The sequence below is a fragment of the Mytilus galloprovincialis genome, chromosome 14 (assembly GCF_965363235.1).
Source record: "Mytilus galloprovincialis chromosome 14, xbMytGall1.hap1.1, whole genome shotgun sequence".
Taxonomy (NCBI): domain Eukaryota; kingdom Metazoa; phylum Mollusca; class Bivalvia; order Mytilida; family Mytilidae; genus Mytilus; species Mytilus galloprovincialis.
In genome coordinates, this window is record NC_134851.1 from 56,179,649 (window position 1) to 56,199,311 (window position 19,663).

Consider the following 19,663-nt stretch of genomic DNA (forward strand, 5'->3'; position numbering starts at 1 on the left):
AGTACGTCTTTATTCTGAAAGAAATAAAATTTCGTCTTTCTTAATAGGATTAACAAAAACTACAACATTTAAACTTTTTATCCAAGAAGTCTATTCTTTCTATCAATAGATGTTAGATTTGAGTATTTCTAAAAGACACAAGGTAACAAATATTAAAATACTCGAGTTGTTCATAAATAGTCGTTAAAATTGCCTTATTGTTCCATCAAATATATATAAGTAGAGGTACGTTTTACACTCAAATCTAATCTAACATTTAATTGTCAAAAGGGACAAACTCTGAATGATACTGGGCTTCTAAAAAGTAAAAAAAAATATATTGAACTCCGAGGAAAATTCAAAACGGACAGTTACCAGTGAAAGGATAAAATTGCATTATATTGACAACAATGTGTGAATAAAACAGATCGAAATAATAGGAAAACAATGTCTAAGATATACACGTCAGTCGGGTATTGCGTCTTCAAAATACTCATCAGGGATGCTAGAAAAAAATAAAAACAGTATTTATAATTAACAAAAGACCTAAGTATTTATGTAAATTAACCTATTTGATGTATAGAACTGTGAAAAGATCTGCTCGTCTCCTCAAAACGTTTTGTCTGGCATTGCTTAATTCTTTTATGCCTAAATATTTTGAAATGGAGGCTAAGCATTTTAATTACTTGATCATGTTGATCACAAATTTAAATAATAACTGTCGAAAAAAAGTTTTCATACCCTTATTATAAAAATACTTTGCCAAAAAGAAAACAATAATAAAATAATTTGCATTTGTATAGTTTTTGTTTTAACAAAAAAAAAAACACATTCGGACTTACAGAAAACATATTTATTTTGGGGAAATTTGTAATGGTACCTATATTCCTTTTTAGTCAAATATATCATTTAAATTTTATATGTATATGTCTTTTTCGTCTAATTGTTATTGTTTTACTTTAACACGCTTTTCAGTTTTTTTTTATATTATTATACTATATATGTATAAATGATTTCAACCAATCTTTAATAACATCGATACAGAAAAGAGCCAATGATATCTTTCTGTACACCCTTGTCATTTAATGTTAGATCATACAAACATCAATCTTTTCAATATTTCAAGATTGTTAAAAATGCAAACATTTGATTAAAAAAAGTTTACAGAATTTGTAACCTGCTAGTATGCTAGTATGACATCGTACATATTTTCTTCAGTTACTGTTGTTCGTTGATTTAAGGGTTGAATTTTGTATAAACAAATTAAATGTCTTTATTCTTTAATCTTTTTAAATTGACGTCGTTCCTTTTCATTTGTGAAAGTGAACTATTAATCATAACATGGTACATAGTACATTATATATATGTTTTGATGCATTGTATCCTCACTATTAAAAATGAAAATAAATAACAATAATACAGCAATTCATCAATTAGATATAAGAAAAAGATCTCTCCAGTTTCTATTAACCGTGCCTTAATAATAATATCATACCTATGTCCATGCGACAATTCTACTCCCACCAATTGAATTGACGTTACAGTAAAATGTTTCACTTTATATAGATGATTACCTTTCTATTTCATTGTTATTAATTGTTATCTGTCTGATATCAATGTATTATACGTTGCTAATCGTATTCTCTATAAGAAGAATTATATACATGAGATGACATACGCTATGTCGTTGACTTCATGTTAATTAATTTGCAAGTAAAGTTAGATTATGATGCATATAGCATGTAAAGTACTATTTAATATAATGTGTTATAACCTACGACTGAGAATGTAAAATAATATTATCAGCGTTTTCTTTTCAATTTTGTTACCACAAATCTTAAACATGGTTGTTAGATAATTAAACAGATAACAAATGTTATGTTTTGTATAAGTTAGAACCCATATTTCGGTTTAAAATGTGTGAAGTCTAGATTTCAATTGGTAAGAATGCAAATATCAATGCTTTGTCAATAATGGTAAAACAAAATATTTTTCATTTTCCAAAATATATCTGCAATTTCACTAACATAATGAAAACAAACAGGTAGTGTATGTTGTTATTTGAAGCCGTTGGCGTTGCCGTTTATTTATATGAGAAAGCTTCGACATTGTCAGAGTTCATTTTTAACTTTATTCAAACAACAATTAGTTTGTAACCCGGATTTGTTTTTCCTCTATCGATTTATGAACTTTGAATAGCGGTATACTACTGTTGCCTTTATTTAGATAATAAAAGTGATACTTTATGCATGCTTTTTTTATGCGCATTTTGCAAACTACTGAATTGTATTGTCACTTGATATTCCATCATCTATATTTTCGACACTATATCTGGATTTTGTTATGACAGTTTTTGTCCTTTCATTGATGCTCAATAGATACATTTTACCAGAATTATAATTTATTACGCCAGACGCGCGTTTCGTCTACATAAAACTCATCAGTGACGCTCAAATCAAAATAGTTATAAAGCCAAACAAGTTCAAAATTGATGAGCATTGAGAACCCAAAAGTCAAGAACGTTGTTCCAGATACTAAAACTTGCATATGTGATGTTGGTGACTTTCAAACATTTCATACTTAACCAAAACTTCTTTACTTATCATTAAGTAAGTACTGAAACTTTGGATCCTCATGATATAGCAGTGGTGTGAAGTTGCACTAAATTGAAAGTGAGTAAGATTAACCTTTAAAATTGTTTTAAAAATATGTCATGACGGTGCTTTTCAACACTGTCTATGCGGTAAGGACGTGTCTTAATGTTGATGGCTTTTAAAAATATGTCATGACGGTGCTTTTCAACACTGTCAATGCGGTAAGGACGTGTCTTAATGTTGATGGCTTTTAAAAATATGTCATGACGGTGCTTTTCAACACTGTCAATGCGGTAAGGACGTGTCTTAATGTTGGTGGCTTTTAAAAATATGTCATGACGGTGCTTTTCAACACTGTCAATGCGGTAAGGACGTGTCTTAATGTTGATGGCTTTTAAAAATATGTCATGACGGTGCTTTTCAACACTGTCAATGCGGTAAGGACGTGTCTTAATGTTGATGGCTTTTAAAAATATGTCATGACGGTGCTTTTCAACACTGTCAATGCGGTAAGGACGTGTCTTAATGTTGATGGCTTTTAAAAATATGTCATGACGGTGCTTTTCAACACTGTCTATGCAGTAAGGACGTGTCTCATTGTTGCTGGCTGTACGAAAATGATGATAAAACAACACTACCGACCCCAAAAGCAATTTCAAAAAAGGAGATATTTATGTAACCTGACCAAATCAAACGCTATCAATCAACGATACAAGTGAAAGTAGAACTGCCATATTTCTGACTAAGTTCAAGTGAAAGTAGAACTGCCATATTCCTGACTAAGTACAAGTGAAAGTAGAACTGCCATATTCCTGACTAAGTACAAGTGGAAGTAGAACTGCCATATTCCTGACTAAGTACAAGTGAAAGTAGGACTGCATTATTCCTGACTAAGTACAGGTATTTTCCGTAGATAAACCCTTGTTTAAAGCTAACTTAACCTCTAAATCGTACCCTATAGTTGCTTGCATGCACCTAGTTGATAGTCATAAAATTGGCAATGTGTATGGATACATCTACTTATATAGACATTTTATAAAACATTCCTTAATGGCCCAACAATGCTTTCAATTTGTTGGTTTATTATTACAATATTTTATAATTATTTTTTTTATATTTTTATTCATGTCTATTCCTTGTTTTATTCAACTTTCGGTTTTGTAAAATAACATTCCATGTATGTATTACCCTAAACCATTATGTTTTAAATATATAACACTTTCTTCTCTCCTCACTTGAAATCATACAAATGTTATTTTTGTCCAATATTTCATAAATCGATAAGAAGAAGGATGTATATGAAACGATTACTTTGGATTATTTTTAGTCGGCACAATATCGAATTGATTTGGGTGTTCAATGCATGTCATTGTCCGTTTACAGACGCAACTACGAGTTGGTTGACCGTTATGTATTATCTGTTGAACAGGTGAGGACGCATATATTGCAATCGTCGTAATAACAAAAAATAAAATCACAAAAATGCCGAAAAGCCGAGGAAAACCGTCCTCTTCTACCCCGAATCTGACCTACCGAATAAGACTTTTCGAAATGTACTAACACGATTTCTTATACTGCTGAATGTTTTTTTAGCCATGGCGTTCCCAGTTTATTTCGACTTTTAATTTGAATGTCCCTTTGGTATCACCACCATATAGTAATGATATGATATGATCTACACTTGCATATTTATTGTCTGCTCTATGGTCGGGTTGTTGTCTCTTTGGCACATTCCCCATTTCCGTTCTCAATTTTATTACGTTTTTGTCTTATAAGTCATTGAAAACTTTGTAAGTTACTATGGAGTTGTTAATTTGTCTATTGCATTCGAATTGTTAAAATAATGGTTCAGACATTTGAAATATAAAGTTTTAATACTGCATTGATTTGTTGGTATATTTGATTAAGGTGGTACCCAACACTATTACTAAAATTACTAAAATTAATTTGGCTGGTTTAATTTTGATAAAATTTTGACAAAATATTTACTTTGACTCTTTAACAAAAATGTAAAAATTTCAAAAAATTTGAACCAACCATTTTATCAGAAACATTACACTGGTTATATAGCAGTTTGACACACACCAATTTTGATCACTGATAAGCTTAATATTCCCTTTACAACACAACGTAATTAAAGCTTCACGTTTATCTTTTTGATGATCCCTTTGATATCTTTTCATAACACAATGGCGGACCGATTCATAAATACCCTGTGAGGTAAAAAATCCTACGACAATAAAAAAAAGCATAATAGCACAAAACGAAATTACTTGAAAATTGTAAAGAAAAAACATAGATACACAACTTCAGCATTTAAGGTGTTACCTAACACTACAGGGAGATAGCTCTGTAATATCAGCTAACTGTTTTAATTACGTTTTATTGTGAAGGCAATATAAAGCTTCTGAATGATCAAAATTAGTGTTTATCAAACTGCTATATAACCAGTGTAATTTTTCTGATAAAACGCTTGGTTCAAATTTTTTGATTTTTTGATTTTTTTGTAAAAGGGTCAAAGTAAATACTTTGTCAAAATTTTATGAAAATTAAACGAGCCAAATTGATTTTAGTGTAAGTGTTGGGTACCACCTTAAAATACATATTTCAAGACCATTGCAAATAGTTTTTGGAGTAGACACTTACAATTTTTGCTCTTTTTCTCAGCATGAATAGTACTTTTCGATCAACTTTTTCAGAAAGTTTATTTATTTCGATTTAATAGACCAAAGCAAATAAAATACAAAAACAGATCAATACCATCGTATTTGAATATATTCTCAATAACTAATTATTTGTCATGGTTAATGGTCATGTTTGTTTAAGAAAAAATCATGGCAGCCGTATTTTGTTTTCATTCAACCATTGGTAGGGCATTTATATTCGATTATTTTACCTTGAGCGTTACGAATATAAATGCACAACCCATGGTTTAATGAAAACAAATCTACGCCTGCCATGCATTATTTCGATTCTAATAGGACAAATTCGGTAATTTTGTTAACTGTGAAAGCCCTAAACATACGATACTGGATTTGCTGTTCAGTTTTACCCACTTTTGATATTATTAGTAATATCATATAATTCAATGATTGTTTTTTTTTAATTGCATTTGATGGTAAACAAAAGTAATACATATCAAACAGGCCGTCGGTGACCCTATGTGCTATATAAATAATATACTAGACAAGAGCGTATTTTACATTTACTAGCCGCGTATATATCATATTAGGTAATTGATTAATGTGAAAGAATAGAATAAACATCTCCTTCTAAAGTTATAACTTAAAAGCACATGACGTCTAGTGTGATATACAAAGTTAATGTGTTAATTATTAGATAAAACAGATCAATATGAGGATATAGAAATTAGCATCACTAAACTGACATAAGGTCGGAATCACTTATCATGTTTATTCCTGTATCTCTTAATTTTGAGATCTTTTTCTGTATTTTATGTTCTGTTTGCCAATTATTCATGTTTTTCTGATTTTATTTTTTTGTTCATTATTCTCTCTATTTCAGCACCGTATTTTTTTCTCTTTTTTGATTTGTTTTCACATTTTTTCGCTGCTCATTATCATGTTTGTTGTATTCTATTTTTTCTATGTTCTTCTTTTCTTTTGTCCTCTATTCTGCAATTATTTCTCGTTATTCTGTTTTGAGAAAAATCCCATCTAGACATCCATAAAAAGTAAAATCACAAAATATACAGAGTGTCGAGGTAAATTCAAACCGGAAAGTCCCTAATCAAATACCAGGATCAAAAGCTTAAACACATCAAACACATCAAAGGAATTGTCTTGGTACTGGTATTTGCTTATGCAGATAATGATAGATTAAACCTGTTTTCAGCTAGCTAAACCTCTTACTTGTTTGACAGTCACACTACGTTTATAAAAATACTGTATATCACACAGGACGTCAATGGCCTAATATAGAATAGAAATTGCAAGTAACTTGTAACTGGAGAGAGATACAAGTTTGAATTCACTTTTAACATGTACTGACCTGTTTATAATATAATATTGACTATCTTATATGTATTTAATACTAACTTAGAACATTGAGACTATGACGTCTTACATTAGGAAATGTCAGTTATAAGTCTGGTTCATAACATGATACTATATATGGTAAGCACGTGACATCGACCAACCAATCAAAACCTCCGACAACATTGAAGGTAGGCTATATAAATGTTCCAGTTCTAAATGCTCAATGATCCTGAGCAATTTAATTTGTCAAAAGCAAGGTTCGGTCTACCACCAAAGAAGAGGATTTGAAAAAGGTAAGGTATTTATCTTTTTTTTACCGATATGAATTTAAAAGGAAAAAACAGGACTTAGAAGGGGATTAGTAAAACAAGGGTAAAATTGGATCCGATGAAGGATTATGGGGGTAAAATAGTTTGAATTTTGGGTAGCAGAAATGATCTTAGGAAAAGAAGAGGAACAATTAGGAAAAGGCTCTCAACAAAACTGCAATTGTCAATTGCAGGTGGAAAATGGAATTTGAATAAAATGATATGTTTCAGTACCAAACATTTGATTGTACATTGTTTTGCAGTTTCTATTTCAAAATAAGTAAAATAACTGCTAAAATGCCATACGTATTAACTGTCAAACCGAGGAAAGCCTTTTCAGACTAAGTCACCATCTCAAAACAAAATGATACTCAGTTAATACAACAGCGAAAACAGAAACAAGAACAGATATGCAAATTTAATGGGTAAGATAACCTTATTGTAAATGTATTCAAATAATTTCTTAGAAGATCATTTTTCGGAAACACATTCATTTCTTTTTACTGAACAAACATGGTAATACATTGCCTTTTTTAGCCTCCTGCGTCCGTCCCGGACAGTTGGTTTCAAATGCAAACGGAAATCATCAGTTTACATCCTTGGCAACTAAGGAAACTGTAAACATGATCTTTTTTTTTAATAAACAAGTATCTATAAAAAAAAATACCTGAACAGACATAAAATCGAATCGTCATATTATAACAATATCATATCGACATTGTTTGTGAAATTATGGTCAATGTTTATGGATAGGAACCTATTGTATATAGACAGTGTGAGACAATGCAATTTATTTAGAAGTGTCAATCCAGTATTATTTCATTGTTTAACCAATGTTTCCCTTTCCTTTTAAATTTCGCCAATTTATCTATTCTATATTTTTTAGTACTACATGATATTCTATTCTTTATACTTGTGTTCTATTTTTCTCCATTAATATTAATATTAACTTTTTTTTATATTTTTTTCTGTAGTAATGACCTATCATTTTCTATTCGTATTATACCCATGCAGACCCTCATTGAATGATATATATGTATATATTTATTTACATCTGCGTCAAATATAAAAAAGAGGAATACAACAAATGTTTAACCACTGAACATCAGGTTCCTTATTTAATACGTTTATCTTGATACATAATGAAATGACAGATTGAGGAGGTAAAAATAACTACTGACTTAATTTGATAAATTTTGCTTTTTATATTTGAAACGTAATTTTCTAATCCAACAAGGAAGGTAATAACTATGAACGTTGATCTGATAAGTCGTTAAGGTTTCTGTAAGTGATACAAACTATATGATTATAGATTAGAGTAAAGTACAGTAAACGCAATATATTTTTATTTAATTTATCCATGAGTTTATATTTTATTAAATCTTTGCAACTTTCGAACTGATAAAAATTAAGTGTTTGGTTTAAAACTTGAAAACTTCCAACTTTTTTTTACAGCTAAACAGCAGACATGGCTACCAACAGAAATATAATCAATATAATCAACCATGAATTGTTAGCTGCGCAGACGCCTTCTTGGTTCCATTTCGTTTCCGGTGTGGCACTTCTGACAACAACTATTGTATCATTTATATCAAATGGTTCTGTCGTTTATATATTTTTTGTAAAAGATAGGAAGATGCTGTGTAGAACCAGAATGTATGTTGCAGCAATATGCTGCTTAAACTTTTTAATAGCAGCGTTCGGAACACCAATGGTGGTATTGTCATGTTTTAACAAAGTATGGTTGTTTGGAAAATCTGGCTGTAGCTACTATGGCTTTTTGATATCGTTTGCAGGTCTTGCTTCAATGCTACTTCTTACCATGATTTCCGTTGACCGGTACATATATGTTGTAAAACACAATTTATCAAAACACCTGTCGACCTCACCAATCATCATTTGCATATCTATATGCTGTTTCATTACCTTTGGGTTAACCATTAGTCCCCTTATTGGATGGAACCAGTACACATACGAAGGAGTTGGTACAGCATGCGCAATAGATCTAGTTGGTGAAAACAATAACGGCAAGTCATTCGTCTTGGCACTTTTTTCTATCTATTTTGCTTTTCCTGTTAGCGTGATGATATTTGCTTATGGATCTATTTATGCAAAGGTAAGAACACCTTAAATATCTTTTGCCACCACAAAAAATAATAGTGGTAGAAAATTAAATAGTTGTACGCTGAAGGTCAAAAGGTCAACAAGCAAATACCCATACAATACTTTAAATGTAAAATGGAAAGTGATTTTTCCAAGCACACACATTTAAAATCATAATAACTCATGATACTATTAATGAATAAAAACATTAAAAGTCTCAATCATATTGGATGTTCACGTTTTCTATTTTATCATATATTGATAATTCTGACCTTTAAGACAAATTCAAAAACTGATTAAAAAAATATCGTAATTTAAGGACGACAACTGTTTAAAGAGTCGCCATATAATTTTGACACAAATATGAAATATACAAAATTGTCTTTGGCTCTTGACAGGTGGTTAAAGATTCCAAGGCGCAACTGAAATACAATGGAAATATTGATTCAGTGGAAACAAGGAACAAGTTCAGAAAGAAATTGACTAACGAACAAGAACTTGCAATTACCGTGACCATGATTATTGGTAAGTTTCTAGGTAGTCTTTTATTAGTAAAATATACTTTACGACATTTTTCAATAGAATAATTATCCAAATAAAGGTAGTGAATTTAATCGCACAGAAAACAATATATCTAATAGATATACAAGTTAAACCAGTAAACTGTAACGAATTCATAAATAAAAATGAACTTTATAAACTGGTGCGCTCAAAGTACTTTTCTGAAATTATATACTAATGCTGAAACCATAAACTTTAAAGGAAAGCGACGAATATTTGCCTAAAGTAGTTGAGCTTTTTCGAATTTAGTCAGTAGTTGAACTTTTTGTTCCTTTAAAAATTCTAAAAATGTCAACCTATATTACAACTTGACACCAAATCTGATCAATTTTAGTAAAGGTTTAAAGATATAAGCATTTGTTTCAAAGAATGTGAAATACTCATGACATCCTAATATTAGTTTTGTATATTCAAATAATTGTGCATTTTTTTACTCTTATCTTCAGGTTTCTTTTTAATTAGTTACACACCATACACATGTGTACTTCTTTGGAAAGTATTGAGAATGGATGGTGAAATCCACCCAATTGCGATGGCAATTCCGGCTATGATAACTAAGATAGCTGGAATATTCACACCATTCGTCTATTTGAACAGGAGTAAACTCTTTCGAAAGCATCTGCTGAATTTATATCCATGTTTGAGATCGAAGAAAAGAGTACATGCCTCTAGGGGAATTGAGCAACGCGCAGTTATATCTGTAAACCTCAAAGGCGAAACAACAAAGGTGTATACTTCTAACAGAACAGAAGGGAACAACTCAGATTGTCAACCGATCAAACATGACATATCAATAATCGACGACAACGTGCCAAATATGATTTCAAATATTCATTCTACCGTTGCTTTTTTCACTGTGGCCAACTCTGAAATCAATGAACATGATGAATATCAAGAGGATTCTTGATGTATCGGAAAATCGTCGGTGAAAATTACAGATACACTTGCCTGAACCAAGACAAAAATGTGACAAGTTTATGGGAATTTTTTGACACGTTGAACCTTGGGTCAATCGTTTGAATTTGTCAAGGTTTATGAACTTCTGTTTTCATAATTGACCTAGAAGTTCTGATTTTTGTTAGACCTTTTAAAGTACAGACAGTATAACGATGCTATCGTAAATTAACAAAAACGGTGGCTTTGAACATTCTATAACATTGTAAGAGATGATAGTTCCCAAACATTCCGAAGTGCAACAGATAACAAATGTTATACAATGTATGATGTGATTGATTATCGTCTGATCTTATCCTTGATGTGCTTGCCCATGAGACAACCCTCTCCATAAGAGAACCCATGTCACAGAACTTAACAAGTATAGGTCACCATACGGTTTTCAACAAAGCCCGTACCTCATAGTCATCTTTAAAATTGTTAAATTATTCAAACCAGAAAACTAACTGCCATTATATTTTTAGACACATTGCATTTGTGTTCGTTTCTTTAAACTAGCTGTAAGAACTGTGGATAATCTCAAATCAGTACTTTTATGGGTTTTTTAAAAAAAGTGAGGGATGCATTGTTTGCATAAAACGTCCGGTTTATGTCTTGATAGAGTTTTGCTTAATTTGTTTCGATCTGATGAGTAAAACCCTTGTCAACTGATTTTTATAGTTTTTTTTAAATATTGTACTGTTACACCACTGCCCCTTGTTAGCGAGGGTTGGTGCCTTCAAACATGTTTACCTATGCCACATGCTGTGCCTGTCCCAAGTCAGTAGCTTTTGTATCAGTGGTTGTCGTTAGTTGCTGTACGTCATATTTGTCATTCGTTTATTATTTAATACATAAATCAGGCTGTTACTTTTCTCGTTTGAATTGTTTTGAAATTGTCATTTAAGCTTAATATGCACTGTGTGTATAGTTCATTGTTAAATTCATATCGATGACAATTTCTATGACAGTTGGTCTTTTGTTTGAAGTTTTTTCTATGACAATCATACCACACCTTCTGAGTTTTATATTGGCTTTTATTTTTAGACTGTTTTGTCAAGAAGGTCTTCAAGCTATACATTTTCTTTAAAACATCATGACAATATCCTTTAAAGAAAAATCTATACTTAACCGAAAGAGAAAAGAAATATATCATAAACTTCAAATCGCAAATTCGACATTTTGACAACCATTGATATTTTCAGCATAAAAAGAATTGTGCTTGATTTGTTTTTAGTTTATTTTGACATAAAGAAAAGAATTGTAATAGGATATTTTGATGTTTATTTATAATTGGGACAATATTCCTAATGCGCCTTGAAATGAGGAACTCAAAAGTCACGTGTAAACAAAAATCCATGTGCAGTGATACTTGACACATTTGTATGATAAACAAATGACTGAGCTGAACCATTTGTGTTAATTGAGAAAGTTAGGGAACACAGAATAAATGTGTAAAAACTATTGAGCTGTTAAATGTGTTTAAAGTATTAAATTTTCAAAGAACTTATTGTGTTAAAATGGGATTGTTTTACAATGAGGAGCCACATCGCAAAAGGATACTCGGGGTTTGCTAATTTACGGAAAAATGAATCACACTTCGTACCCCGAAATTTAACCACATGTGTAAAAATGTCTCAGCTTTGAAACAAGCCATCATACATATACAAGTTTACGATATGGGCTGAGCAACAGAATAAAACGTTACCATAAACGCCTATGGAGAAACAATTACGCATATTGCCCCAATTATGAAAATTTCAATGATAATTCATGGCAAAACAGAAGTGGTGACAACTAGGCTCGTGATATAAGATTCATGTAGATTTTGGTGTTAATAACCTAATTTAGATTTTTAATCAGATTGTTATCAGCGACTTCAAAGCCTTATTCCATTTAGAAAGAGTATCTACGTATTCTCACCACCATTTAATACATTGCCACAGAAACCTCCGGTATTTGGAATTAATTTTTGAAATGCACAATAATATAATCATGCCTCTGAAGTTCAATGTTTCATCTTTAGCTTCTTAAGTGCCAGTCTTTGTAAGAATCAGGCAATTTTGAAAAAAATCAAAACATGGCTGAAAAAACCCACTTACCCAGCCATCCTATTTTGAAGTAACACTCATCCTGAGTTAGAAATGGTAAGTCTTTAGTGTCTGCGTGTCTGGTAACTTGAGAAATCTTTAGATAAACTTTGGTTAGAATGATAGCAAATTACAGAGTTAGCTCCCCTTAATTGTTAATTTCTAGTGCATTGTAACCAAATTTTATCTCCAATTACCAGAACAGGAAAGGAAACGAATGGTATACTTTTGCATCATTATACATTTTGAACATAAATTAATGTCAACTTGAGTGGGTTTTTGTTTGTCATGTTTTCACCACTGCCTGATTCTTAGGTAGACTAGCACTTAATTATGTGTGGTAGTTGAGTATTACTGATAGTATAAAAGCTCTGAAGCTTAATGTTTTATCTTAAGTGTTTTAATTTTCTCTTATCGATCTTAAGTTGTTGATCAGTCTGATCGCTGGCCATTCAATATTTGATCTGTGTATAACAGGATTCATGTAACGATCATTTGAAATATTCTTAACATTATGGATCACCTGTTAAATCTCAAAAGTTTAAAGGTATTTGTATCTTTATTTCTGTGTTACTCCGTACCAATATTATCAATTTTGTATTAAAATAATTCGTTCTGATTGTTCTATTATCATTAGTTTCCAATAAATTATCAGCAGTAATCACTTTCTATCTTATTATTAACGACCAAGATATAATTGTTTACTCACATATTGTTATCAATATTATTGAATCATATGTCGTACAAGAGAGACTGTAGGTTGCACTGTAAATACAGTTGTTTCTAAAACCACGACTCTTTTGGGGAGATTTATAATATTTATAGAAATGTTGATTTGTTAACGTACTGGTTCCCATATATGATCTATGTGTTTGATCTCACAGAGACATCACTTGGAAATGTAACCAGTATAGAACAACATGGTAGCGCCTAAAGTTAAATTCTTAGGAATCCAAAAATGGAGGTAAGAGTAGTATAGAATTTTAGTATAAATTTAAACTGTTAGAAGTTTGAGGTATATAAGTGTTGAAAATATGCCGCACAGCCCTATATTTTGACCTTTGAATAAAATTGTAGTGCATACAAACTTACCGTTCTGGGGTATTATCACCAAACTTCATAGTAAAAGTGTCACAGTTTTAGCAGCAAAGGGAGTTCCAATGGAAAATTGCATTGTCTATATTTACAGAATTGCAATCTATAAAACCTGGTTTAATCCACCATTTTCTACAAAAGGAAATGCCTGTACCAAGTAAGAAATATAATAGTTGTTATCCATTCTTTTGTTGCGTTTGCTCTTCTGATTTTGCAATTTTATAAAAAAAAAAAATCGTTTAAATTATCCTTCTTGGAGTTTGGTATTTATTTTAATTTTACTTTTTGTATTCGGCTCCTTCACTTCAACAGTATTTAGCCAAAAAAATGTAATATGAGTAAATGATCAAGCTATTCAATGATTTTTTTATAGGTTTGTTGTGCATGCTTCACATTGGCAAAATGGTTATCAAAGGAACCAGGATTTTAATTTAGTACGCCATGCGCATCAGTGACGCTTAACCAAAATATTTATAAAGCTAATCAAGTACAAAGTTGAAGAGTATTCAGGATCCAAAATTCCAGAAATTTGTGCCAAATACCGCTTAGATAATCTATCTGTGGGATAAGAAAATCCTTAGTTTTTCAAAAATTCAAAATTTTGTTAACTAGAAATTTATAAAAGCTATTTGATCAATATGCAAACAAAAGAATGGCTAATTATGGCAAACCTTTAAAAATAAAGAAGTTCAGGTTCTTGTTGGTTCATGAACATATGATTTTTAAAGCTTCAAATTTAAACATTTTTTTTCTAAATGAACATGATTAAGAAGACAATAACAATAAAAACCAAAAAGTAAACAAATACTAAATAAACCCAAAGGACATTTACATCAACAGTTATAAATCAGAAATAAGAAACAACACGAACTCAACTAAAAACCGGGAGTGAAATCAGATGCTCCGGAAGGGTAAGCATTTCCTGCACCGTATACGGCAACCGTCGTGTTATTTCTTTGTTCAGTTCGGTAATGATGGAAAGTTATTATGACTGAGGAAGAATATCAAATATAATATCTTAAACACTTTTGTCATAATGGTTAATCAGCTCATGATGATGACCGTAAAATTTCTTGAGTGATGACCTTAATTTGATTGATTCATAGCCCTGTATAAGCAACTTTTGAGAAAGCAGAATTCCTCGTTCAACAAAATTAACGTACTTTGAGCTAGCTCTAGAGTAACGCATCAATTGAGACACATACACTCCATATGCTGGTGCCGCTAGGTTTGCTAGACAGAAATGGAAAGTTGACTATAGGTAAATTAAAATCATCGCGTTTGTCATAAATTTTGATATTCAACATACCATCAGTAGTCGTTTCGAGAAAAAGATCTAAAAGTGAAGCAGATTTATCTGTGTCGGTAGTTTCTTTAATTACAAGTTCACTTGGATATATTAAACGTAAGTTATACTGAATCTATTATTATTATTAAGAGACAGTACATCATCAATATACCAAAAGGTGAAATTAAAAAACCAGGCTTATTTTTTTCTCCTATCTGTGCAAGCTCTTGAATAAATTCTGCTTCATAGGAATACAAAAACAAATCTGCAAGTAGAGGAGCGCAATTGGTACCCATTGGAATTCCAATAGTCTGTTGGAAGACCAAACCTCCAAATTCAACAAATATATTGTCAATTAAAAAGTCCAGCATGGCAGTGATATCCTCTTCGGTGTATTTTGTCCTTGACTCTGTATGATTTTTCACAAAATAAGGTGAATTTCTGCCCAAAACTAGATATTTAAAAGGTCTAGTGCACTTTTTGTTAACGAAACATAAGCTGACGAGTTCTTGTAGTCGAGCTTTAAGTTAAGTATGTGGAATAGTGGTATAAAGAGTTGAAAATTAAAGGTTTTAATGTTGGTACAATGATTTATTGATTGAAATTGTAAATTCACCAATAACTCTTTTGGAATTTTTAAGCATCCACATCTGATTGACACAACTTCTTGAATATTTCTGAAGTCCTTCTTTGGCTGCAGAGAGTATAGAAGTAAGAACTCTAGAAATTTGCTGTTAACTTTAGAAAGGTGTTTAGTCGAACCCTTGGAAGAACCTGCAATATACCTTTCCTTATAAGGATTCTTGTGAAGCTTAGGAATCCAATATAAGGATTGAAGATCCTGGTCTTCATCCTTTGGACGAACACCAAAGGAGATTAGAACCGATTTGTGATTTTCCAGGATCTCCTGCTCCGTAAGATTACTTAGTGTCTATGTAGGTTTTTGAAGTGTGTTATTTATCCCGAGTTCCTTAATCAGGCAGTCTGTGTAGTGTTTCTTGCAAAAAAAATCAATATTGTTTGAGGCTTTGTCAGCTGGAACGACAACACATTTGTCATGGAGGAAAGAAATATCAATAACTTAATAATATTTCAAAAACAGAGACTTAACAATGTCAATTTTCCATCTAATTGTCCTCTGAGAAAATATTATGATTCAGTTAGAAACAACAACAAAGACTGTACAGAAGCAAATTAATAGCTATTTACATAATCTTACACATCAAATATATTATTTTCTTGTAAGCTCACTTCATAATACTTAAAATGTGATGTTAAAAGTGAGAAAGGGACGTAATGACGAAATGTACTAGCTACATAATAGATGGTTGTCATGGTAACTCATCAAACGTGAAGTGTATTTTTATTATCTAAAAATCTTTATCATTATTTAAATAAGGGAGTATTTAAGATGACGTATCTATATCGTCATTTTTACCAATTTAAAGATCCTTGTGGAAAAGGCATTATTGTCCCTCCCTATTTTAAAATCAAAACCAAGCGACTTTATCGTTTTTCCCCCCATTTATTCATTTAACTCATGTTTTGCTCTGTTACAAGTCACAAGACTGTAAAACAGTGGTTGTAGTTGGTAGATGTCTGTCATGTGATAGCTTTTGTTTAGTATCATAGCCTCATAGTTGTATATTCACATAGTGGTAGCACTTTAAAAGCGTTCTATGTGGTATTGTATTTGTCCCTTGTTGGAGGTCGACATCATTTATTTTCGTCATTCAAATGTAGTGTTTTATATGTGGCATAACAATAAAAATAAAAACGAACTCGAAGGAAAATTCAAATCGTAATGTGCCTAAAAAATCAAAAGCTCAAACACATCAAACGACTAAAAAACAACTGTGATGTTGCTGATTTCTTACATGCACTTTTAAGAAGAAAATGGTGGACTAAACCATGATCCATAGCTACCCTAACATCTTTTGTATGACAGTGGCAGATACTATCTAATGAATGAATCTATTTTATTACCTTCCTTTATAATTTTATTATTGGCTTTCAAATGTTCGTTATATAAATAAAGCCAAACGAAGCGCTTCAAACATATGAAGTTTATAAATTTCATCCAAAAAAAAAAGTCCCACCTTGGATGTATTCCTTTTCACAATGTCATAACAGTAGAATATTTTATTAACAATTTCTGTATTTCAAAATATATAATAATGTGATAAGATACAATATGTGAAATTCAAATAATCAATGCTTGTCTATTAACACCCTCCCCAAAGTGAATCAATGCTTTTGTTTATATGTATTTTGTATCGAGTTAATAATGTTACACTACTATTTCAGGTTAAGGTGGAGGTTGACGTCTGTTAAAACGTTTAAACCCAATACATTTGTAAGCACCTGTTCTAAGTCAGTAGCCTGTTGTTTAGTTGTTGTTTTTTTTTTCTTTATTTTCGTTTTTTTGTATAAATTAGACCGTTTGTTTCCTGCTTGAATTATTTTAAAATAGTTATTTATTGGCTTTTTATACAAATAGCATGCTGTTATGTGTCAGGCTCTGTGTTGACGGTTGTTTTTTGACCTATAATTGTTAGCTTTTTTTTATTGAAACTTCGAACGACATTTGTCTCATTAGCATTCATACCACATATTTTTTTTCATATTTAATGAGAAAAATCTCAGATATTAATAATATATCATAAAACCGAAACACGACACATTATATGTTGTAAATTTATAATTTATTTTATTAACATCTGATAAGAGATTAAAGAGACAAAGAGAATGTGAATGTGTACACTAGTGTTAACATGGTGTGCTTCTTGCAATGGCAAGCATATTTGGGAAAAAAGGGGTAAACAATAGGCTTGTATAGTGAAGAGTGAGAGAAAATTTCATCTAATGGTAGTAAGGATTTTGGAGAAGTTAAAAATACAAAGATTTCATCGTAAATTAACCGTTACAGTCATGAAGATGGTGAAAAGAAACCACGTATTTACTGGCTGTGAAGTAAAAAGCAAGAATTTGATCAGAAAGTAACTGGTATATAATATATCTGACATATTTATTGTTATTTTGTTACTCTATTTATCAATGAAGACGACAGTAGTAAACTGCTGTTCGAAACTCATAAATCGACAGAGAAAAAAAACAAATCCAGGTTACAATCTAAAACTGCGGGAAATGCATCAAATATAAGAGGAGAACACCGACACACAACGAACAACAGAAACACAACATTAAAATCTAACACAGAAACGAAGTATAATATAAATGTGGCCATTTTCCTGACTTGGTACAGGACATTTAAAAAAAATGCTGGATTGAACCTGGTTTTGTGGCATGCCAACCTTCCCGCTTTTCTGGCAATGTTAACTATAAGGACAGGACTACAATACAAATAAATGGGAAAACATATAGGACAAAGAAACACACGAATAATAGCTAACAAAAAGTACCAAATTTAAAATTTTAATACACGAAACGTTCGCCTTGTCACTACAAGAATAACCAATTACACTCAGATGAAAAAAGTTTGGAAGCCAAATATCAAACATTTTATATTGCTACTCTTTCCAAATGCAATACGTGGGGTAAACCATTCTTAATAATAATATAAGGCGGACGACGTATACATTCAGACAAAATTAATTGTTTACTTGCGTCATAAAGAAATATCTACTTAAACGCTTTATTAATGTCATAATCACTGCAAAATATAGTCATTGACCGAACGCCAAATGATCAGCACATTAGCAGTATTAAAAGCCAATCGGAAGTGTCAGGGATATTTGCTGCTTTTATTAATTCCCGTTAAAGCCTATTAACGGGTTGATAGTTTTTAAACCTACATGTATTGACCGGTTACCAGTTTTTTTTACAGGCGCATATACGCGTTCAGGAAAAAGTTGAAACCAGGATATAGTTTTTGAATTTTTTAACCGGTAAAAAGTCTTTTTTTTTCAGATAATTTCATTAATTTATCTATAATTCATAATGAAAATACATTTTTGGGTAGAATAATACATTATTTGGTTAAGATTCTGTGACGGTTTGTTTGGGGACGGTGCATACATACACCATATAGTATGGCTTGTAGTGACGAAAAGGTGGATGCATGGTCATACGGACGGACGGACAAAGGAATGGACATATAGACGTTGGGACTATATCTAAGAATCACCAGCGTAATAATCAAAAAGCATTGTCATAATTAATTTGAAAGAAAAGATAGGAAATCAAATCTATGTTAAATATATTATATCTTTACCGCAAATTTAATTCATCTTTTAATTTACTGAAAGTATTTACCATATACCTTACTTTTCAAAGCAAAAATCAAGAATGCACAGCTTACATTTCAAAGCAGAACCGATTTTGAATAATACAGCACATTTACTTGTACATACATGATTTAAAGGTATTATAGACCATATTAATATACGTTACTCTACTAATTGCAAATGACAAACTAATGGTTTGAGTGCTGAATATAATAATGCGATATTGGTTGTGATCTGTCAAATGAAAGTGTGCTGTTAATCATTTTACCTGTATACAAATTGCCAATATGCACGAAGGTAATCTGCTTATCAATGAATTTTGATTATTATTAGGTCTATCCACCTTTCCGTGGAAAGACCTATTGAATTTGTTCTGATTAATAGGTCTTTCCACTTTTCCGTGGAAAGACCTATAGGTTTTGTTCTGATTATTATTATTTTTCTTCTTCCGCCTAAATTTTTTTCTT

The 19,663-nt window shown here is 31.2% G+C and overlaps 1 protein-coding gene across 1 annotated transcript; it reads left to right on the forward strand.

Annotated features, from left to right (window-relative positions):
* Nucleotides 1–8,354: 8,354 nt before the first annotated feature.
* LOC143058526 (rhodopsin-like) lies at nt 8,355–13,214 on the forward strand. Its single transcript, XM_076232030.1, has 3 exons — nt 8,355–8,995; nt 9,381–9,507; nt 9,990–13,214. Exons 1-3 carry the CDS (start codon nt 8,516–8,518, stop codon nt 10,448–10,450), a joined length of 1,068 nt encoding a protein of 355 aa, XP_076088145.1. The 5' UTR covers nt 8,355–8,515; the 3' UTR covers nt 10,451–13,214.
* Nucleotides 13,215–19,663: the final 6,449 nt, after the last annotated feature.